At 40.1% G+C, this 24,566-nt stretch overlaps 1 protein-coding gene across 2 annotated transcripts in view; it reads left to right on the top strand.

Annotated features, from left to right (window-relative positions):
• The window catches only part of VEPH1 (ventricular zone expressed PH domain containing 1), a 213,508-nt gene that overhangs the window by 139,126 nt on the left and 49,816 nt on the right, over positions 1-24,566 (top strand). The window contains exons 10-12 of one of the 2 annotated variants that reach the window (XM_081086677.1): positions 17,827-17,966; positions 21,462-21,596; positions 22,260-22,590. In XM_081086677.1, the coding sequence (XP_080942803.1) occupies positions 17,827-17,966; positions 21,462-21,596; positions 22,260-22,289 (305 nt within the window). In that variant the 3' untranslated portion in view covers positions 22,290-22,590. Of the gene's footprint in view, positions 1-17,826; positions 17,967-21,461; positions 21,597-22,259; positions 22,591-24,566 lie in introns of those variants that run through there. The other variant, XM_081086676.1, reaches the window with a different exon arrangement.

Raw genomic sequence — 24,566 nt, 5'->3', positions numbered from 1 at the left:
AGGTGATGGTTGTACAATATTATAATTGTACTTAATGTCACTGACTTGTACACTTAAAATGGCTAAAATAGTAAATTTCGTGTTGTGTAGTTTACAATAAAAACTCTATGAGAGTACATCTGTGACAAATTCCATCCTTAATAAGCAGCAGATATTCCATAAATAAAGCATAATTATAGTGTGGTTATGGTTAACCTCTCTGTGCTATAGTAGCAGCGAGCACTATATACTAGGCATCATTTCAAATACTTTACCCTAATTAAAGTAGTATTATTCCTCAAATTAAAATGCAGAAACGGAAATATATTAAACAAAATTGGCCCCAGATTACATAATTAGCACATAGATGATAGGCCTGAGCTTTGCTTCCCAGTTGTCTAGCAGCAGAATCTGCACTGTTAGCTGCTATGCTGTAGGTTGAGCTGATCTTGTGATGATAAAGCTGATGTGGCTATGGCCACATGTCCTCAGGTTCTCAGAAAAATGTTGAGGAAGTTTCAGTTCTTAAAGAACAGGCTATTTTTATTCAAACCTGTATAGTAAAATCACATTTCTATTGCCTTTATTATTTATTTACCTAATTACCATTGAACATACACATGCCATAAAGAACCACAGGAAGTCCAGTTCCCGTTCAGTGCAAAGTTACCATGCTCTGTAAGGATGTTGGCTGTGGTCAGGGGTATCGTGTGGCCACCTGTAGTCTCCTGTTATTGGGACAAAAGCTGCATGCACTTTCTGAAATCTCTCTCTCCCTCCCTTCATCCCTGGGGTTAGACTTAGCTAGCTGAATGAGGTTTGGTTGAGTCATAAAGTAGGGTCTTGATCATGAAGCATGCAGGAGGTTGAGAGAAGTAAAGATTATCATAAGAACAGAGAATGAGGCTAAGAAATCATTGGTGATTTTAAAAAAAAAAAACCAACTAGAATAGAATGTCAGCCTTCTCCAGGCATCGCCATACAATCCCAAATCACACTGTTTAAGGGGTGTGGCTCCCTTGCATGGATAAGCAGAGCCTCTGCATTGGCTACTCGAGAAGGGCACCATTTATACTGTGGCCAGTGGGAATGACAGCCCCTGGACCATTGCAGTGGAAAGGCTGTATGGCTGTAAACAGTGGCCCTGCAGATAAGGCCTAAAGTCATATCTAAAAGGGTGATGTTTATAAGGCAACCAGAGCTCTTGGACAGATGAAGTTTTGGGCAGCAAATGAATGTCAAAGTCATTCTGTTCATGTGTCTCTATCTCTGTTCATCCCAACCTATTTCCAGCCCAGTAACATTAGTGGTGACAGTGCTCCTGGTTAACCACTAGGTCTGCCTCCCTTGGTCTGGAAGTAGCTCAGTCAAAGCCTGAACAACAGGAGACTGTTGCTCTTGCTAGGTGGGTCAGGGCCGGCATAGTCAAAAGGGTGGGTTCTGTGATATTTGTACCTGGAGCACGTGGCCACTTCAGGTTCCTTGTAAGCACTTATGGAAACCTAGCACTTATAGAAACCAGAACTTAAGCTACTTCTTGCATTTGTGCATCCAAATCCTGGGAAAGACTCCTTATCTATCTCACCCTCTCTTTTGCTGCCACTTCTTTCAACCCAAGAGACCAGCCCAAGACTCAATAATAATGAAATGTTTCCGTATAGAATAATATTCATACAGAATAATCCCAGATACGGTGTGGTGGCTCAGATGATTGTGAATTCATGAATGTGAAAGGTCCCCTCCTGGGGACATCAGTCCAGTGGTTTTCTGCTAAGAGATTTCCTTTGAGCCAGATGCTCTCACAATATATAGATAGGCTTTAAATCTCTCAGCCATTTTCAAACAGGCTCTGGGTCATCAATGCCTCCCACCTTGACTTTCTGCTTCTCAGATTCCCCTTTCTAAGAGAGGGATTTTGGTGAAACATAAATATTGACAATAGAGGCCTTGCCAATGTAGAAATACTCCATTTAATTTTAAAATGACGCCATTATGATCTAAATACATGGGGAAAATTAAAGTGTGAGCTTTGCCATACCTTCAAGTATGTTTGAATCTCAAGATTTTAAAGAAAGAATAGCTTTCTGAACTGGTTCCGTTCAATCCTGTCTTATAAGAGAGAGCCTACCACTCAAAGTTCCTTCCAGCTCTGGGACGTTATGATTTTTAACTGGCACCTGGCATCAAATTTTCCACACAAGGCAAACATTTGAGATGCCAGAGTTTCTGGGGGCAGTAGGCCACTCCTGCAGCCTCTGTTGAATGAATGTTGATTGTATTCTCACCCCAAAGTTCATGCTACTGCATGGACCATTGAGACAATTGAGCAGGGATAATTCAACTCTACAAATTCTCACATTACTTCTTCAAAAGATCTTTCTGTTTCCCTCTATGGGACAAAATATACAACCAGCTCTTTAAAATTTACAACTAGAAGGTTGAGGTTCTGGAAGCTGAATAATATCGCTACTCTATTTTATGATATAGCTTTGTCTCTAGGCAGAAATATGAAAATGAAGAGAGCAATAATTAACCAGAAAGACTAAAAAAGTTTACTCTCTTTAACGTCAATTATGATGACTAATGTCATCATCCCTGGATCTTAGGTTACCTAATAATGAAACAAGATACATCAGAATACAACTCAAAGGAGCAAAGGATAAAACTAAGGCTTTCAAATATATATTGGCCTCTGTCATGTGTGACATTAATTTATAGAAAACTAATTTTGTAATTATGACATTTACAAAATGTAGCCTTTCTAGTTTCCAAAGCTAACTTGACAGAGGCAATCTATTTCCTTGATTTATTTCCCTGATTGCTATGCTTCCAGCTCAGGTAGTTCCCACTGGGGAACAGTAATACTCCAAGCTGGGATTTTATGGGTCAATCACATGGGCTTCCCTCCAGACAGGGTTGAGCATGAGTGGGAATGTAGCACATAACTCATCCAATTATACAGTACTATGAAGATGAAAACCACAATCAAAACCAAAACTATCAACAAATCTCTAAATACTGTGTAAATGAAAGTGATATACAATTTACAATAGGATTTGCATCACTAAAAACACCTGGATATAAATTTGACTTCGACTGTTATTAATCGCTGTTTAACCGTAGTATAATAAATTACTTATCATCTGTGAGCCTCAGCCTCTTCCTCTAAACTAGAAGGTTCTATATCATAGGATTGCTGTGAGCACTAAGTGGCAATACATGCCTAAAGCGCTTAGACTTGTGCCCAACATATATACACCAATCAGTTACGGTGAACTAATTTTTCCTTATTCAACTGCAAGAAAGTTGTCCTCTTACATATAATGCTTTGAATACAGCAAAATAGCAAACCTTTCCTTAGAGCCTCCTGGTAGTTTTCTTGCCACATTTCTGTGCTTCTGAGTCTCAAAGTAACATTAGCATCAAAAATCTCACTTGCTCCTGACTGGAGTACAAGAACTTTGAAGGATTTGGAGAGACCACGTGGATATCTTCAAGCATAGTTTTTAGATCTTTCTTGCTACATCTTCTGCCATGTCCCCAGAGAAATATATTTCCATTGTACAGATTTAAGTTTTTATTTTAAATAAACAATTAGGCGAAAACTTCAGGACACCAAGAGACCTAGAAATTCAAAGATTTATTAACCAGCCCCTTTTCTCTACTGAAAGCATCACTATGACTGAGGGTTCACTTCTTTTTCCATATACAATAGCAGCAGTTGTCATAGTGATCGTGGTAATGACAACAAACATTACTAAGCGCTCAATCTGTGCCCAGCGCACTTGAGAAGCTCACGTTTTACGCTCCCATTAACCAGAGGGACCAATTCCAGTTCCTCTTGGTTCCCCTGGAATTTACACAGTTTTAGCACCGGAAGTCTCGCTGCTGTTATTATTATTCTCAATTAAGTCTCAGAGTTTGTGTAACTTGCCCAAGGACATAAAGCAAGCAAGTAGGAGAGCCTAGCTCCAGAGCCTGTGCTCTTAACCACCACCTTGGAGCAAACTGGACTCTGGATGAGGTGTCAAAGCCATTGGCCCTGGAGTGGCTTCTGAGGGGAGGGCCTCTCCAGCCCCTGTGCCAGGGCAGCACCCAGGATTCTCCACCACCTGAAGGTTAATGGGCGAGTCATTTTCAACAGCAACATAAAAGCTCAAGCTGGTACAAATGCTGAACAGTTTTAACATAAGACATATACAATCAATCATACATGCACCAAAAGACACCACACTCCACTGAGTGTGATTAGCTGTCAGCCCTTGTGCGCAAAATGTCTGATACCCTTTACCAGCTAACTTTTAAGATTCTGACTTTTTATTAGGACAAGATTTCTTCCTCAGGCTGAGCCTTCTTATTCACTGAAGTTTTATTCTCTATCATTACATTTTACGTATTATGAGATTACAAAATTTCACATTACAACTCCTATGTGCAGAGAAAATGTGCTGTCATTTTGTCTAGAACTCATCATGAGCAACTAAGCACAGTGCTGTGAGGAGGAAAATTAGGGGTCCCTGTTAAAATTTAGTCCCAACTGGTCATTTGAACAGTGTATTGAAGAAACAATTTCTCAGCCCTGGCCAGTGTGGGTCATTTGCTTTAGCATCATCCTGTGCACCGAAAGGTCCCTGGTTCTGATCAGAGCACATGCCCAGGTTGCTCTGTCTCCGATTGAGGAGCATGCAGGAGGTGACCGATCAATGTCCCTTTCTCACATCAATGTTTCTCTCTCTCTCCCCCCCTCCCTTCCTCTCTTTCTAAAATCAATAAAAAACGTATGTTTTAGAAAAGAAAGAAACAATTTCTCATTTGGATGAAAATATTCTTTCTCTTACCCTCTCCCATACTTATCTCCCAAAGGTGGCATCTGGGGGCATAAGGAAGTGGATTCTATTTCCTTGTGTTGGTAGAAAAGCATTGTGCCCGGGTGTGGGTTCAAGGAGGAAATGTCTTCTTACCTAAAGAATGATGTCCTTTGCTTCCATGATCACCCTCTCCCAGCTGGCAGTCACAGCTGAAGTACCTGATAGTGTAACTTACCCTCCAGGCACTGTGCTCGAGGGCAGGGCCATAGCTCTCCCTGGGAAATCTGACCCCACCTCAGTGCCCACTGCGGCCCCTCTGAGACCTGACTTGGACCGTTGTCTGTACAGTCCACTGTGCAGAACTCTTTCCACCCCCATGGTTATTTCTGTGAACAGCTGTCCAGCAAGAACCTCAGCTTCTCCCTCCTCTACTCATAATAACCCAGGCAAGGGTGATTCACGAGAGCTGAACGTCAGATCTCTTCTTGCCTGGCTCTGATCTGTACTTTTCACTAAGTTGGCTGTTCTATGCTGGTCCTGGGAGCCACCTGGGAATGGATCTCCTTCTGAAGGGTCACCATTGCCCTCAGTGTTATCATAACTTATCTAAAGTATCCCCACTTTCCCAAGTTCAAAGATGGGGAAGTCAGGACCCACTTCTAAGAGCTTCACACGTGTCTCTCTCCTCTCCACAATCACCCCTGCCAGAACTGAAAAGCCTTCTCTTTCACTCCTTCCATCTTATATTCTTCTCCCTGCCAAACTCAGAACTGACCAGGTTGCCACCCCTCCATGCCACAGGTCTATAATGTAAGACCTCCATGCTCAGGGGTTGATAGACTAAAAGGAGATAAAGAAATTTAGACAAAAGCTTTTCTTTCAAGGATATTGGTATGCTGCATAATCCAACTCTGGTATTTAAAGTCTATCTTATCTTGGTCTTTCTCTTTTTTACTCCTAAAACTATCTTAATGTTCAGTACACTGCCATTCTCATGCCCACCTGACTGCCAGGTTGATGGAGGCACAAGTAAAATAGGCCAAAGGTGGTGAACTCAGGAAGGCAAAAGAGAAAAATATATTTAAAACTACAAATATTAGCCCCAAATTGCATGGTAATTTAGTGAGACATTATTTAAATTACCTATTTTAGCCAATATCAACTTTCTCATTGTATATGATTTTTTCTTTTTAAATGATACAGGTAACATGAATATAATCCCATAAGGAGAGAATGGCAGTGATACAGAAGTATATAGAATAAGAAGTCCATGGTCTCCATGTCCAATCTCACCTCCAAACCCAGAATAATCACTGTCACTGGTTGACCTATAGCCTTACAGACCTTTCTCCCTTGTGTGTACGTGTATGTGTGTTCATATATCAATACATGATTTTTACTTGCCAAGGAATAGGATGTTGTACAAGTATGGTTTGTACATTTCTGAATATATAATTACCAAATTTCCCTTTGCTTCTCAGAATTTTATTTGCAGTATTAAAGCAATCACTTGCCCTAACTGGTTTGGCTCAGTGGATAGAGCATCAGCTTGCAGACTGAAGGGTCCCAGGTTTGATTCCAGTCAATGGCACATGCCCAGGTTGTGGGCTTGATCCCCAGTGGGGGGGGGGGGGTGCAGGAGGCAGCAGATCAATGATTCCCTCTCATCATGGATGTTTCTATCTCTCTCTTCCTCTCCCTTCCTCTCTAAAATCAATAATATATATATATATATTTTTTTAAAGCAATCAGTTGTAAAATAACTTTATTTCCTTTATCTGATGATCCAAAACAAAAGCATCTGCCTGCTTGTTTGACAACTGGCTGCAATTTCTGCCATGAATGGGAAAAAGAAGATAGCACCTTTGCTCTGGGTGTAGAAGTTACACACATGTGCATGTGATATGGCCAATGGCCAACCAGATGCTGAGAAGGGACCATGTATTTCTCAACCAGTAATGTCATAAGCAGTGCTTAGTGAAAACAAGAAACAGTCTTCTTACTCATTGTCCTCCTGCCCCAATTTCTTCATCAAATGAGAAATTTGGTAGTTTTTCCTTAAGCACACATGAATTCAACAGCTCACATTGCTGGGAACCTACTGTAGAACCAAGCCCTGGAAATGTCAAGCTGATGAAAGCAGTGTCTACTCTCAAAGACTTATTTCAAACAGTCATTTCAGAAAATCATCTTCACTTTTGAGAATCTATATTTTTTTAACCTGGGAATATCTTTTCCTCTGTTTCCTAAATCAAAGTTAATGAAATATTTGTTATTCTGTTTAAAACTTCTAAACTTTAATTTGGGAATGATGGTACAATTTCATCTAAGACAAAAATATGTTTTACAAATCAAGTGGAATTAAAGCTTGGTAAGTGGTTCACACTGGCTTGTGATGCCTTCCTCCATTTGTCAGGCAAAATCAAAAGTATTTCATTCCTATTATGTTTTACAAGTAATAAATGTTTTCAAGTATTTTAGAGTGATAAGCTTGTTCTACATTTCCCCCCAAATTGTAATTTTGAGTTGACTTCAAAAACATGTTTTATGTTATCTACTTTGAAAACGATCTCATCAGATAAATTACCAGTTTCATTTCCTCCTACTTTTTTTTCTGTCCAATTTAGGATATTTATATAGTTAAATGACAGTATTATTTATTCATTCTGGGTCAGTATTTTGAATTCCATGTCTTTGAAATACATCAAAGAAGAATTAAATGGACGATGGAAGAAATGGCTCCAGTGGTTCCTGTCTGGCTAGTGTCAAGGAGAAGGAGGAAATCTACTCTAACAGACCCTGTTGCCATCTGTCCTGTGTTGAGTGCTGAGAGCAAGTCCTGATCGCCCTGGGCAAACATCCAACCCTGCTCTGAGCAGTCATCAGAGACACATTTATTTGTGTGCCTCTACAGTTCCTCATCAAATCACAGAAATTTAGAGCTAAACAGTACATTCTAGTGTGGCAGTTTCTAAAAAAATTAAACATAGAATATGATCTGGCAATTCAATTCTGGGAATATACCCAAAGAACTGAAGTCAGAAACTAAGAGATTTTTGCACACCAGTGTTCATGGCAGCACTATTCACAACAGTCACAATTCAAAGGTAGAAACAACCCAAATGCCCATCGACAGATGCATGGGTAAACAAGTATGGCATATACATTCAATGGAAAATTATTCAGCCTTAGAATGAAATTGTGATATATCCTACAACATAAATGAAACTTGAAGACACTACGCTGAGTAACATAAGCCAGACACAAAAGAACAAATATTGTATGATTCCACTTATCTGAGGTATTAAAAGTGTCTAAATTCATACTCAGAAAATAAATTGTTGGCTTTCAGGGGCTGGGGGAGAGGTAATTGGAGAGTTATAGTTAAATGAGTATAGAGTTTCAGTTGGAGAAGATAAAAATTTTTGGAGATAAACACATTAAATACATTCTGAACTGTACACCTAAAAATGGTTAAAACATCAATAAAAATTTCTATCCACATGGAGCTTACACCCTAGAGCAGTGGTTCTCAACATTGGCTGCACATTAGAATCACCTGGGAATCTTTTTAAAATCCTGATTTCTGGGCCTCATCCTCTAGAAATTCTGTTTCTTTGTTATGGGGTGGGGCCACAACATTAGTAACAAAGAAACAGAATTTCCAGAGGATGAGGCCCAGAAATCAGGATTTTAAAAAGATTCCCAGGTGATTCTAATGTGCAACCAAGGTTGAGAACCACTGCCCTAGAATGAGAAAGATAATAAGCAAATCCTATCTAATAATAGACAAACATGGTAATTAACCATACCTCTGCTATGCTTCCCATTGGCTAATCAGCAGGATATGCAAATTAACTGCCAACAAAGATGGCGGCCGGCAGCCACACAGCTGAAGTGAACATGAGGCTTGCTTGCTCCAGTGATGGAGGAAGCCAAGGTTCCCCACCTGCCGTGGCCCAGCTCAGAGCTCCAGATGCAACAATGTTGCAATTATAGAAGTTAAACAAACCCCAGATACCTGCTTTCAGCTGGCAACGGCCTCAGAGCTGGAGCCGGCTCTCCGCTCCAGAGACAGCTATAGAAGGTAAATAAATCCCAGAATTAAAAAGAAAAAGAAAAAAATAAAAAGAGGCTGGGAGCTTCAGTCACCTGCCAGCCTGAAAACAACCCTCAGCCCCTCACCCAGACTGGCCAGGCACCCCAGTGAGGACTCCCACCCTGAAGGGGGTGTGACCAGCTGCAAACAGCCATCAGCCCCTTACCCAGGCTGGCCAGGCACCCAAGCGGGACCCCCACCCTGATCCGGGACACCCTTCAGGGCAAATCAGCCGGCCCCCACCCGTGCACCAGGCCTCTATCCTATATAGTAAAAGGGTAATATGCAAACTGACCCTAACAGCAGAAAGACTGGGAATGACTGGTCACTATGACACACACTGACCACCAGGGGGCAGATGCTCAATGCAGGAGCTGCCCTCTGGTGGTCAGTGCGCTCTCACAGTGGGGAGCTCTGCTCAGCCACAAGCCAGGCTGATGGCTGCCAGTACAGTGGTGGTGGTGGGAGCCTCTCCTGCCTCCTTAGTAGCGCTAAGGATGTCCGACTGCAGCTTAGGTCTGCTCCCTGCTGGCAAGTGGACATCCCCCAAGAGCTGCCGGGCTGCCAGAGGGATGTCTGATTGCCATCTTAGGCCCAATCCCCCACGGAGCAGGCCTAAGCCAGCAAGTGGTCACCCCTGAGGGGTCCCAGACTGCAAAAGGGCACAGGCTGGGCTGAGGGACTCCTTACCCCCAAGTACACAAATTTTTGTGCACCGGGCCTTTAGTAAAAATATAAAATTTTAGAAAGTACATTCTAGATCAATTTTTTAGCCTATCCCATTTTACAGATAAGAAACAAGAGGACACAATGGGGGAAAGGGGAGACATATGTAATACTTTAAACAATAAAGAATTTAAATTAAAAACAGGAGAAGAAGCAGCAAGAGGACAGGGAGAAAAGAGAACAATAGTCTACCCACTAAGGCCCTGGTTATCTGACACCTGGGCCAAGGATCTTTCCACTGGACCATACTTGCTTTTTGAGGTACTTCTATTACCTTTATTTTCTGATTCATTCCAAGGAGAATGAACTCTGGAACCTGGGCTCAAATTCTAGCTCATTTGCTTCCTGGAAGTTTGATCTTGAGATTTCCTTCTTCATAAAACAGGAAGAACAAGTGTTCAATGTAATATGTTGCATCTACACCTACGTATAATGTAAGGAGTCGATGAAAATTAGCTCCCTTCCTGCTAAGTCCCTCCAAATGCATTCTCTGAATCTGTTGCTTATATATATGTGCAATTTAGCAATTTCAGCAAAATAGTCCCATGTTTGAATTTTATAAATCATTCTAGAAATATAGTTTGGATATGGAGAAGAATGACTCAGTTGAAAAACCTGGGAAACAAGCCAGACTCTTTTAGTTGACCCTTATTTAGCTGGAAGACTTTTCACAGTGTAAGTTTGGTAAATAATTCAAAACAAGAGCTAACATTCCTTTTTCTAAAAAATAAAGCCAACTCTTTGATATTTCTACTAGCTATAATAAAAATCAAAGCCATATTCTATTTTTATTCTTAAAAGGCACTAATCTCTAAATAAAAAGTATATGATAGCATAGATTATACATAACTGGCCTCCCTATGAGATGAGTCATGTGTCTAGTTTACCAAGAAGAATTGTGTGTTTCTCAGATCCAATATAGATAAGTAGTAAAACCACTTATCAACTGATAGCAGATCACAGGCCATTAAAGTTAACACCACAGCCCTCCCTTTAGCTTTCTTCACCTCTGAGCCTATTCATTTTGATTATTTCCTCTGCATTCAGAACACTCCCCTATTTTCTCCTACCATATTTAGGGATAAAAGAGGCCAATTATTTTTACTTTACACAGGCCTAGAAAGAGCTTCTCTTTATAGATTTGCCATGGCTCTTTAGACTTATGAAAAGACTAGAGGTCCAGTGCACAAGATTTGTACACTGGGCAGGGAGGGGGTGCACCCTCTTGCAGTCCAGGACCCCCGGGGTATTGGGCCTAAGCCGACAGACATCCCTCTCACTGTATGGGGCTCTCACAGACTGGAACCCCTCACTCCTTACCGCCCACCTGCAGCTCCCGCCACTATCACTGCGCTCACCAGCCATGAGCCCAGTTTCTGGCTGAGCAGCGCTCCCCCTGTGGGAGTGCACTGACCACCAGGGGTCAGCTCCTGCATTGAGTGTGTGCCCCTGGTGGTCAGTGCACATCATAGTGACCAGTCATTCTGCCATTTGGTCGACTTGCATATTAGGCTTTTATTATATAGGATTTGTCCTACCACCAGCTTAGTGAATTTTGCTGACTATATGGAAATTACATAAACGTTAATGCCTTAGGTTATATTTCTAGGTCTGGACAACTTGTGTGGTCTTATTAAAGACAGACAATTTATTTTGGATTGTCTGCCCTATCCCCACAGAAATTATAGGTAACTTGGCTGGGGAGGCAGGTTCAAGTCCACTAGACAGTTACTGTGGAGGAGGTAATATCATTTTGTGAACAAAACATAGGTCTTACATTTTGATGAACTTGAGTCCAAATCTTGGTTCTGCATTTTATTTGATTAAGTCACTTAACTCTCTGACACTTTAACCTCTTAAGTAAAAATAGAAATAATAATAGATAACTATGGGGATAAAATGATAATTATATGAAACACCTAACAGAGTTATTGGTATAAAAATAAACACTAATATTAGTTATTCCACATATTAACTTGCTGTAATATTTTAAGTAATTCACACACACACACACACACACACATAAACTAAAATCTTATTTTTTATTATGGTTTTGCTTGATTTAGAATTTCCACTAGACTTTTAAAACATTATTACAAAACTAGAGGGCTGATGCACGAAATTCATGCAAGGGGCTTGGCCCCTGCCACTGCAGCGGCTGGGGGCCTCTGCCACCTCTGCCTCCTCAGCCTCAGCCCCCACCCACCACAGAGGCCAGAGACCTCTACCACCTCTGCCTTGGCCCCTGCCACCGCAGCTTTGTCCGGAAAGACATCTGGTCTAATTAGCATATTATGCTTTTATTACTATAGATTATAACTCCTTTCTGAAACTTCATGATTTCATTTAAGACTATTTCTAATTTTAGAATGTTTTCCAAAGTGTTAATTGGTATACTTTCCACATTTCTAATGTTTTTGGGGGTTTTTTTTAGCATTTTACAAAAATGAAACAAATACAGAAGTATTTTCTTAACAAGATCATAATATAACTGGTACCTGGAATACAGCTAAAATACAAGTGCCAAAACTAAGGAAGAATATTCACATTAATAAACAGCTATATCTTTCATGTTAGATATGACCATGTGGACTGTGTAGTTAAAAGTGAGATAAAATTTAAACATCAAAATATTATATTATACTTTCTCATATTCATGAGACTATCCTACTGTTTTTAGCTTTGTTGCTCCAGAAAGATTATAATAAAACTAGAAGCCTGGTGCACAATGGGGTCCCTCAGCCTGGACTGCAGGAATTGAGCCAAAACTGGCTCTCTGACATCCCCTGAGGGGTCCCAGATTGCGAGAAGGCACAGGCCAGGCCAAGGGATTCCACTGGTGCACAAATGCACCAGTCCTCTAGTATGCATATAAGATCTTTGGTTAATCTCTTCCCACCCTCCACCCTCCCCCTTCCCTCTGAGATTCATCAGTCTGTTCCATGTTTCCATGCCTGTGGTTTCTGCTCCTGCATTGAGCATCTGCCCCCTGGTGGTCAGTGCACGTCATAGCTACCGGTCGGCTGGTCGAACAGTCGGCTGGTCACTTAGGCTTTTATATAGAGAGATATTATTATTATATTTTGAAGGAAGCCTCTCTATGCCAAGCACTATAGTAAAGGCTAAATACACAAAGTTTTTTAAGAAAGAGAGAGGAGAGAGGGAGGGAGAGGGAGGAGAAGACAGAGACAGAGGATACGAGGGAGGGAAAGAGAGAGAGAGAGGAGAGAGAGAGAGAGAGAGAGAGAGATATTCTGCCTTCTGTAGTGCAGAGATAAAAACACTAACAAAATGGGAACTAGCTAGGCACTCTAGCAGTTTGGCTCAGTGGATAGAGCATTGGCCTGCAGAATGAAGGGTCCTGGGTTTGATTCTGGTCAAGGGCACATGCCTGGGTTGCAAGCTCAATCCCTGGTGGAGGGCATGCGAGAGGCAGCCAATTAATGATTATCTCTCATCATTGATGTTTCTATCTCTCTCCCTCTCCCTTCCTCTCTAAAATCAATAAAAATGTATTTTTTTAAAAAAAGGAATGGAAGCTAGGCTCCTCACTGTTGATGTGGGAGTTACAGGTAAGCAAGGCTAAAACTTTCCATGTGGTAAAGAATTAGAATTGAAGTCATCATATGAACTTATGTTTAGTTTAATATAGATAAAGACAGTTATATATAGAAAAAAAATTGCATATGTGTACATATATTATTTCCTCACTCTTTTAGCTGAGAGGGCCAAGGAGTAATGCCGCCTCAGTAGCAACAAGCACACCTAGAACCCAGATCTTGGTTTCTAATACCATCTATAATAATAAAAGCATAATATGTAAATCTACGGAACGCCCAAACAGCAGAATGACCGTCCAGACGACCTTCTGGATGACCACACTATGACACGCACTGGTGCCAGGCCAGCCAAGGCAGGTGCGGTGCAATTGGTTGTGGGGCCCGGCCATCACCCCACAATCGCCCCGCAGAGGGAGGCCCAGGCTACCTCTGCGGGGTGATTGATGGTGAGGCTCCGCGATCAATTGCCCCAAAGAGGAAGGCCTAGGCTACCCGGTTAGTGGTGCTGCGGCAGGTGAGCGGGGCCTCCCTCTACAGTGGGATCAATCTGGGGGCCCTGAGATTGATCGCCCCACAGAGGAAAACTCAGGCCACCAGCCAGCAACACTGTGGCAGATGTGTGGGGCCAGCCAACGATCGCCCGCAGATGGAGGCCCAGGTCAGCCAAGTGATTGCACCCCATGCCTGTCACCCACAGAGGGAGGCGACCAGTGGCAGAGGTGCGGGGGGGCAGGGGGCAGTGCTGCACAGATGGCAAGCAGGGGCAGCATCAGGGGGAGGGCCAGCTGCCCACAGCTGGGGGAAGGAAAGCCCTGATAGGCCCTGATCATCGGCCAAGCCTAGGGACCCTACCCGAGGGTCCCGGATTGTGAGAGGGCACAGGCTGGGCTGAGGGACACCCTTCCCCCCACACACACACAAATTTCATGCAACAGGCCTCTAGTTCTCCAATAAAAGGAACCAGAACTCCTTGCAGAAACGACTGATTCCAAGAGAGGGGCAGGAAACATACAAAATGAGCCAGGAGTATCTTTTAGTTCCAGAAAGTAAATAAGTACAAAAAAAAAAAAAAAATACACACACACACACACACACATTCACACACACAATGATGAGGGCACATGAAATGGACACAGGAGCCAACTGAAAGAACTCTTAATGGCCAAAGCTGGAACAATCAGAGCAAAAATAAAGTAGTATTAAAATATGAAGTAAATATTTATATGCACATACTGATAGAATAACTAAATAATTTGGGGTTTTTTTGTTTTTGTTTTTTGTTTTTTATTGCTAAAAGTATTACAAGGGGTATTACATATGTGTCCTTTTTTTCCCCCCCGCCTTTGACAATCCCCTGGCCTCCCCTACCCCCCAGTGTCTTATGTCCATATAATTTGAATAAAATAACTGGAGAAGGAAGAGACAAATCTATGCAGAAGAATTCCACATAATTTATGTAGCTATTTTGCCCTCAAGGAGGTAAAGCAAACTCCCCACTTTCACATAGTAACTTCCCTTCAAAGAATACAATGTGGAGCCCTGACCAGTTTGGCTCAGTGGATAGAGCATTGGCCCATGGACCAATGGGTCCTGGGTTCGATTCCAGTCAAGGGCACGTACCTTGATTGTAGGCTCCTCCCCAGCCTGAGCTATGGTCAGGGTGCATGCAGGAGGCAACCAATCAATGTGTTTCTCTGACATTGATGTTTCTGTCTTTCCCTCTCTCTTCCACTCTCTAAAAAATCAATGGAAAAATATCCCCAGGTGAGGATTAAAAATAAAAGAGTACAGTGTGGAAAGTGTGAGTGGGGAGGGGGCGGGGGAGGCAGGGGGAAAGATTACCTTTACAGTGGAGAAACATGGTAAACACTGCCTCAGCCAGGTGATCAAGGTCAACATCAATAGTCATAAGTCACGTTGATCAAATGGTATGCTATGACGAAAATGTCACTTTACCTCTGTGCTTTTCTTCCCAAAACTCCAGTATCTCATGGACTTAAGAAAATTTGTATAGATACTCTTTCTGATGGTTCTATCATTTAATCTCTCTCTTCACCTAAGTCTAGAAAAATGAACAACCCTTTGGGCATCAATTGTATGAGTATACTATGTCTTAATGACCCCTATATACTAAATTTACTTCCTGGAATTACCTTGAACATTCATACCTTGTGTGATTATTTTTTAGGGTGTTCCCTACACTTAAAATGTTTGTCTCCCTCACACTTTTTCTAAGTTCAAAATCATGATCATCTTTCATGGTTCACCTCAAATATTTCCTCCTCAGGGAGAATAAACTGCTCATTTCTCTGAGAGTCATAATAGTGTGTCCCTCCACCATCTCATGGGCATAAAAATATTTTTATAAATTTTGTTTCTAGATGTTTATAAGCAATGTTGTTTATAGACATTTCTATTGTGCTGTAAGCCTCTTAAGAGTAGGGTCAACCTCATGGTCCCTCTTGTTCTCTCACAGTGTCTGACATTTATTTATTCAACAACAATTTATTGCATGTTTACCATTCAATACCATTGAATGAACAGGAGGGAGGAAAATTACAGAGAAAAGGTAACAACTAAGTATTAATACTGTGGGGAAAACTTTCCAAGCCTGGAAAGCTCTGGGAAGAAAAAATGACAAGAAAAATATTGATACAGGTCAGCTTAACTGAAAATATTGACAAAAACCTTCTGTCACAGAACTGATTTATTTTTCCAGCCAGTGCATATGCTTCTAAGTTAAAGGTCTCTGCTCTACCACTTCACCCATTTAATGTGATCTGGAACCCCTGTGGTTTGTGTATAGAAAGCTGGTAGACTCTGGGTGAGTAAATAAATCTAAGCAATGTTCATTTTCAAAAAGAAAACATGAATGACCAGTAAGAATTTAGTGTAGAAAATAGACAAAAACTTTTTTCATGGTGGAGGTCTGAAGTTCAACTTACAACTGACATGGGTTCTTAGGAAAGAACTTTGCTTTTGAAACTTTCTATTAAAGCGAAACATGTTGCTATCTCAATGTCTATATACATTCAATTTATTTCAAATACCATTTTTGGTGTGGCTCTCTTGATATACTTGTTTCTTATTTCTCTAGTATAGATTAAATTCCAAATTTCAGAGCATCGGTGCCAAAATGTATTTTTCATTACCCTTGTCAAACAATTTCTGATAGGGCAATTTTAACTCGATAGGTGCTCCATTCGATTCTGAGGTCTTTCTTTCCCAGATCCAGGCCTCCTGGTCTTTCCCACTGAAACTTCAAACTCTCTTTACATGTCATGACCCATCATTCACCCTCAGAATGCAGGAATGATTTCTGATTTTAAAGAAGGATATTGAATGCTCAACCCAACATTTTTTAATTCCCCAAAACAATTAACTTCATGAAAATTAGTTCTTTCATACCAATGTTTCAGAATCACAGAAAGCTGCTTAATATTATTAAGATTCCAGTATATACTTTAAATTGCCTTGTGAATTTATTGCTGTTTCCAATGCCTTCTTCTCTAATCTGTCATTGGCCACCTTCCCAGAACGCTTCCAAACTCTTCCTGAAAAGCCTGTTATGCCTTCACACCTAAAGGAGCAAGGATAGGGACTGACTCTGCCACCTTATTAGGGTCCCCATCCACTTTTAATAAATGCTAATCCATTTCCATTTATAATCGTAGGGCATACTGAATCTATTAACTTTCAACATGTTTCATGTAAAATGTCAGATTAATTCTGAAGCAATAAATACTCCATGAACTCTTAATATGACTACAGATTTTAAGATCCCCAGTAAAGCGTTCCAACATGGCATCAGTTCAGCTGACTTCAAATCCTGATTCTGCCACAAGTTAGGCAGCCTTCAGCAATATTTTTTTTCTGGATCTCTGAGCATCATTCATCCATCTGGATATTCTCTGAGGAGCATCTCTTGTGTGTCATGTACCAAGGTCATACTGACCTTCAAATAGGTTAAGCTTCATCATCTTTAAAATAGCAAGAATAATGCCCATCTTGTAGGGTTGTAAAGATTAAATGGCTCCTCCTATACATGACTTCTCGCCACTTCTACTCTATTCCACCACCACTGTCTTCCCCCACTTTCTTGTCCCTAAAGGATGATCTCATTAAGCTTCCTTGCTGAAGCTCCTCAAGATGAAATGACCTTTTAGGATCAGACCAGGCCAGTTCACAGGAAGCCACACTTCTGGCCAGCTACTTTGGAGGCTGTCTGCATGGCCCCTGCACAATCAAGTGAACTGGGGCCCTGATTCATGACACACCATCCACCGTCGAAAAATGGCTGGGTTTCCTCCATCCACCTGCTTAATCCTCCCACATTATCCTTTCAAGGTGCCCAATAAGAAGGAAATGACACAGCATCTCCCTTTTTATTGGAGAGAAGTTAACTCTGCTGTGTTAGTTGCTTGGAGATTCCCCATGCATTGTTCATTAAAACCAGAGAAAGATGGATAAAAGCATCTGCATTTAAATCTACATTCCATGATGTGGATCCACTCCCAAATACACAGCTGTTTGGAGTTACTGGTTGTCAGACTGAAAGCTGAAGAATGGATTTCGAAAGGTGTTTGTGTGTTGAAGTATAAAGTGTAACTCCGAGAAGACTCGAATGTTCAATGCTATGTGTATTTATTCCTAGATACTGTTAGAAGCTGTGTAGCCAAGTTGTGCTTCACCTGCTCCCTGAAGGGCCATTACTGCCTGTACAGTAAATCCAGTTTTATTCTCATCAGCCAAGAACCTCAGCCATGGATCCAGATCATGTTTCTGTTTCAGCAGGTGTGTATAAGCTAAGTTCATCGTGGCTCCTTGGTATGAGTTTATGATCATTTTTGCTGAATTATTATTTGACCAAAGTTGATATGTAGGGAACAGCAATATATACACATTTCATCACTAATGTTTAATAAGGATTTTTTGTATATTTTAGGATACTTTTCTTATAAAAAGTTCTGGATTACTAATCAGGAGACCAACCCTATTAATATCTATAATAAAAGCATAATATGCTAATTAGTCCAGACATCCTTCCGGACGACCTTCCGGACAAAGCCAGGGCTGCGAGGGCTGAGCCCCTTGCACAAATTTCATCACTGGCCTCTAGTTCATTTATAAAAAAAGGAAAATAAATGGGAAAATACTTTTTTGTGAAACAACAAAAATACCAGCTTATTTGGGGGAAGAGCTTTCCTAATGTAGAGCTAGCCTTTATTTATAGTCTCAATCTCCAGTTAATTTTCATGTTGGCACACCCTTTTAGACATTGTTAAAATACTGGAATGCTTTTTTTCCACAAAATATATCAGTATAGGTAAAATTTCATAACAAGAAACTTTCAACTTAATAATTAAAATTTTGATGCAAATATTTTAGCATTAAAAAAGATTCTTATTTTAGCTAAGTAACAAAATAAACCGATGAACAAAGTGGATCCAGAACATGGAAGCATGGAACAGAGTGTGGAATCTCAGAGGGAAGGTGGGGGAGGGTTGGTGGGTGGGAGGTAATCAACCAAGGACCTTGTATGCTATGCATGGCCCATGGACACAGACAATGGGGTGGTGAGGGCTGGGGCAAGGGGGGAATGGCTGGAGGGGTCAATGGGGGGGAAAAGGGGACATATGTAATACTCACAACAAAGAAAAAAAAGAAATGACATGAAGGCAAAAAAAGATTCTTTTATGGAAATATTTATCTCAAATGCATTAAATTTTCATGTAAAATTATAATACAGATTATAAAGTGTTAGTAATACAAGAGACATAAGACATCATTTTTACTGATAAGAAAATTGAAGGGCAGAATTCAGACTACCTGACTCCTGATCCAGTAGTCCTTTCATTATTGCACATGTGTTAAAAAATAAAATGAATGGATGCAGGCAGGTGCAGAAAAGAAAGGATGGAAAAAACAGAATTCAAATGCTGTAAGATGCTTAAAAATTAGGCCAAGTGGTAAGATAGTTTATTTACTTCTATTAATAAAATATTTCTATTATACCCCCTACAAAAGTCACAACCAGGCAGTTATATTTTATAAATAAAAGCAGCTGAATGTATCATAACCATAAAGTGGAACTATAGTAATTAAGAAAAGAGACAGCTTAGATGTGCCTTAAGACTATCTATCACCTATTCTATAAAACTTAATAACTCACAACTCGTGTTTTGATGTGAATCAAGTTGTATTGGAATACAAAAAAAGCATTGATTTTTGTTCCATTTCTTAAAAGAATGACCTTATTTTACTTTAATTACTTTACTTACAGTTTTCATCAGTGATTTTGTATTTGGGTTGATCTTTGGCTTTGTTCTTAACAGTTGTCAGTTTTCTGAAAACAAACCAAGAAAACTTGCTTTTATTTTTGCCCCTTTATCTCATTTTATTGACATAGTCTGATTCTTTGTCTTTTCTTTAAGCAAAATTGCCCCCAAAGCATGTTTATACTGCTTTTCTTCTTTGTTCATTTTGCTGTAATGGCTCCTTTCTTTTTCCGTAGCTTTGATATTGTGTGGTCTGGATAAGCCCTGGCTTCACACCATCCATAAAAGATTTGAATAAAAAACAAATCTTTGACTTCGTGGTTACAAACCCAGCCTTGCATGCTGGCTAGGCTCTTTCTTCTGTCAATTTAACAGGTTCATGGAGCTCTTGAACTCACTGATTCCAGTCTAAACGCTCCTCTTTGGATTGATGATTAATTAAGTCAGGCTCTGCTTCTCTTTATTTTTTTAAATATGTTTTTATTGATTTCAGAGAGGAAGGGAGATAGATAGAAGCATCAATGATGAGAATCATTGATCAGCTGCCTTCTGCATGCCCCCTACTGGGAATTGAGCCTGCAACCTGGGCATGTGCCCTGACCGGGAATCAAACCTGTGACCTCCTGGTTCATAGGTCGACACTCAACCACTGAGCCACGCTGGCCAGGCTCTGCTTCTCTTTAAATGAAAAATCATGTGCTACATAACTTTCTGGTAATAAATAAATTCCCAGATGTGTCCACAGTATGGGTGCATAATCATCTTACCTGGTACTGGCTCTTAGCCTTTTTTAATCTGCAGGCCACTTAGAGTATAAAGTTCTTCACCTTTCCCCACTCAATACAAATAGCTCATCTTTATAGTAATGACATATTTCTCGGGAAAAACTAATTTTTATTTACTAAATAGAAATTTCTTATACACAAACTACATAGAGAGTTTCATAAGTCGATGTTTGGATGTCACTGTCATAGAAAATAGGATTTATATACCAATATCATAATTTTGCCATACCTCAGCATAAAATATAATACATAAATGGTTTTGTGTGTTTATAAATAATATTTTATGCTCTCTGTTCTGTTCTGTATGTTTTTATAAAATTGTTTCTTTGACTTGAAATGCTCACATTTAAAGTCATAGTAATTTACATCACAACATGTAAATAACTATTATAAACATAATAGATTAGTAAATATACAAACAAAATTTAAATTTTCCTTTGAACTTTTTATTTTCATTTGCTTGAATGAAATATACATAAATGTGATTTCCTTTACATTAACAATCTTATTATCTAACACTTAGAATATCTTAAAGTTCTAGAAATATCCATCCATTATACATTTTAGGATTAAAAATGTTTTTTGTTTCCCACACATCTATTCACAATGTTCATATTTAGATATGTGCAACATGAATATTCAATTATTTAATTTCTAGTCTTCATAATCTACTCTGATATTTGTGCTTTAGATTTAATTTTATACATTAATTCTCAGAGCTTTGAAAAATAAATATTTATATTGACCATTTTCCAATTGGGTAACATGCTTGGGAAATTATTGAAGTAAATACTATGTTACAAAGATTAGGAATATTTATAGAGATCAATGTCAACTGCCTTGAAAAATCTTATTCAATACTTTAATTTTTCTATCTATAATAATAAAAGTATAATATGCTAATTAGACCAGACATCCTCCTGGAAGACCTTCCAGACAAAGCTGGGGTTGTGAGGGAAGCCCAGGTCCTGGCTGCCAGAGGGAAGCCAAGTGCCAGCAGCCGGGGGAAGGAAGGCCTACTCTTGCATGAATTTCGTGCATCGGGCCTCTAGTCTATAATAATAAAAAGCCTAAAATATGTGTTCAATCTTCAAGGTAGCTTTGTTCTTCTATTTAAATTTAAACCATGTTAAAGTTCAAATCAAGCCCAAATAGTGCACTGTAGCCAATCAAACAATCTTGGGGAGACAAAAGACAACATGTTTTTCTCACTAATGCCCTTTCAGAGCCTATTTCCGGAGCCCCTGTCCATCCAGAGCCGTTCTGTGCAATTTCTCAGATCTCTGTGGGAGAAGACCCAGGCAGAGGGTGCTCACAGCTTCGAAACAGCCATGCTGGAGTCCACATTTCCACAGCAGAAGGTAAATGCTTCTTTCCCGGGACATGTTATTTTAAACTAAGATTCAAGATTATCTTGAAGCAGTTTGCCTATGTCTCAACAGTTCCATTTTTTCCTTCTCTCCTTGATCTTCTTTTATTATTATTTTAGAAAACACTTATTAAGTAATATAGCACCAGATTTCATGTGGTGCTGCAGTGGCCTCAGGTTAGAGCGGTGTCAGTAGACAGGGTCATTGCCTATTGTGACTTTGTTAAATCAACATTTGTGAAGTGGGGCACAGGGTGCCAGATGGTGAGCCCCGTACAACAAAAGACCAGAAGAGAAACTGAAATAGACAAGTTTATGATTCACAGGTCCTGGAGGAAGTACACAGCAGGCCTTGAGGGGCCACTTGGGGTGGTTAAGGGAGGGTACAGAGAGAAGGAGAGAGAGAGAGGGGTGGGGGTGGGGGCAGGTTCTGGGACACATGCCTTTATTTGGGTCTGTGGAGAGAGTACTTTTGGGTTCCCAGGCTAAGGCCAGCTTGTCCAATTCAAACCAAAAAGAGTGGGGTTTTGGTAAGCCCATGAAAGTCTTACCTAAGGCACACCCAAGGAGAAGGCTCTGGGAAGCAGGGAAAACTTGATTACAGGGCTGTTGGGGAAATCATAGCAGAAACTTTTATTTGCTCATGACTCTGTAGGCTGTTGTCTGGAACGTGCACTTGCATTAGGCAGCCAGTGTCAGTTTAAGGCCCCCATGGACTGATGGATGCCAAGGCAGCAATATCCTGGAGTAGCTTAGCTCAACGTTGGCACTGCTGTTTGAGGCTCACAGAACAACACAGTACAACCCACTAAAAGCTACTCAAAAACTATCATACGATGTGGAATAGAAAACATTTTACAAAAGAAGACCATGGACTCTAGGATCGAAAGGGAAAGAGCACCAGTGAATTGGGATCCAGGTTTTCAGTGCCTTTCATTTTTTCCTTCCAAACTTCCTCTCATGCCCTTGTTCTCTGCAATCACCACAAAGAAAAAAAAATGAAGATAGGGTGAACAGGAAGAGAGAAAGCATCGTCAGGGAGAAGGGGCTGTGCTGAGGCAGGCAAGTATGACTTGAGGCCCAGAGCATTTTACGAGTGTGGAAGCAGGGCCACAGCCCTCAGGACACAGTGGTCCGCAAACTTGGAAAAGATCAGAATGTGGAACTACACCCATCCAATCAGTGAAGTGAAACTGGACATGGACGTACACTGACGTGGTCAGTTTTGTGTGTGAGAGAAGTCATAAGCCCCAGTATGGAGAGAATGGTTGGAGGAAAGCTGACTGGAGGCAAGAAGACTACTTAGGAATCTGTTACTGTAATCAGGTAGGAAATGAAGGCATGAATCAAAGCTGGATGTTGTAGGAAGACGATGGATGCAGGTTTGTAAAGAAGTAGGATCAACAGCACTTGGTGCCTGATAAGGAAACTGGAAGAATCAAGGATGACTCCAGGCGCATCGTGCAGGTAAATGGATGATGGCTCCATCCTGAGAAAGAGAGACCACAAAGGCAGCCACTGTGGGAAAAGAAGGTAAAGCACTCTGGCTTACATGTTTGAGTTGAAGGTGTTTGTATAGGTAACCACGTGAAGATGGTGGTTGAAATGGATCTCAGGAAGACCAGGACTGAAGGTATGGGTTTGGGAAACATAAGATAGAACTTGACATTATGACAGTGGATTGAGTCATTCAGGGAAAATAGAATATGTACAATGAGAATAGAGATTGGTTATTGATCTCTCCTTAGCAAATATTACCAGCTTCTCTAAGCCCTTACTATACTCAAAGATCTTGATTATTCTTCTTTTACCTTTAAGAAAACACAGTAATAACCATTGGATGCTTACTAAGCAAACCAGAGGTTATGAGACTACATATATGATCGTGGTCTTGTCTTTGTTTTACTATCGAGAAGGGGAGTAAAGATACCAATATTAAATAAATTCAAAGAACAAACAAGTAGCAAATTAATCAAAAACTGTTATATTGTAAAATTAACTCAATATCTCTTAAGTGTTGAAGGATTGTGAAAGGATGACAAATGGGTCTGATTCATCAGAAGTTTATTTAGGGTAAGACACTGAAGACACATTCAACTATTGCATCACTGTTTTTGGCTTTGGTTTAAAAATTAGGTATGCAGTATGAAAGAATAAAGGAAATGCCACAATTGCACCAGTACAAAGTAGAATGGAATTCTTTGTATATTTCACTCAAATTTTAAACTGGGTATCATGTCTAGAGACAATGCCTCAAATTCTTATAAATGTTTCATTGTGAACTGTATTTTAACTAGAGGCAACTAGTAAATTAGAACTTGGCATGATGCTTCAAGTCCTAAGAGATTTTTTAAAACTTGGCAGATCAGTTTTGCGTATGCTCACAAGTATACCTATTCGGATTTCTTTTATTTTATACAGATAAAAAGTCCTCTAGAGAAAAGTTAACTGCAAATTTTTTAGTTTTATAATTTTTTAGTTTTGTAATTTGGTTTATTCACAAGTAATTGAAAAAGTCTTTAATATCTAGATTGTACACCTTTGGCAGTTATCTGCCTGGGTATTTCTCAATCAAACTGATTTTCTTCTATTTTTTTTTTATTAAGTGTTGTGTCCACTAAATTCAAAATTGCTGTGAGAATGGTCCAAATACTGCTTTATTTATTTTTTCACCATATGTACACTGTAACATACACTAGTGATTGAAAATGATGAGTGTTTCTGCATCAGCTGTGGTGATGGAGTTGACACTGTAGCTAAGTGGATTTAGAAAGAAGGAGAAAACTCCTGAGAAAATGCCTCACTCTCTGGAATATGATGCTGGAGGGCTTGTTCTTGCTGTTGCCTTTTAATAAAATTCTGGAATTTCAGAACTGAAAATCAACAATAGCTATTTATTAACTTGGAAAGTGCTTGAGTGCAGGGATTGCACCATTTTTACTGTTATTTTTCCAAGTTCACA

Source organism: Myotis nattereri (genome assembly GCF_964212035.1).
Source record: "Myotis nattereri genome assembly, chromosome: 3".
NCBI classification, from domain to species: Eukaryota; Metazoa; Chordata; class Mammalia; order Chiroptera; family Vespertilionidae; genus Myotis; species Myotis nattereri.
Note: the sequence above shows the minus strand (reverse complement) of the source record. Positions and strands in the feature narration are given on the sequence as shown.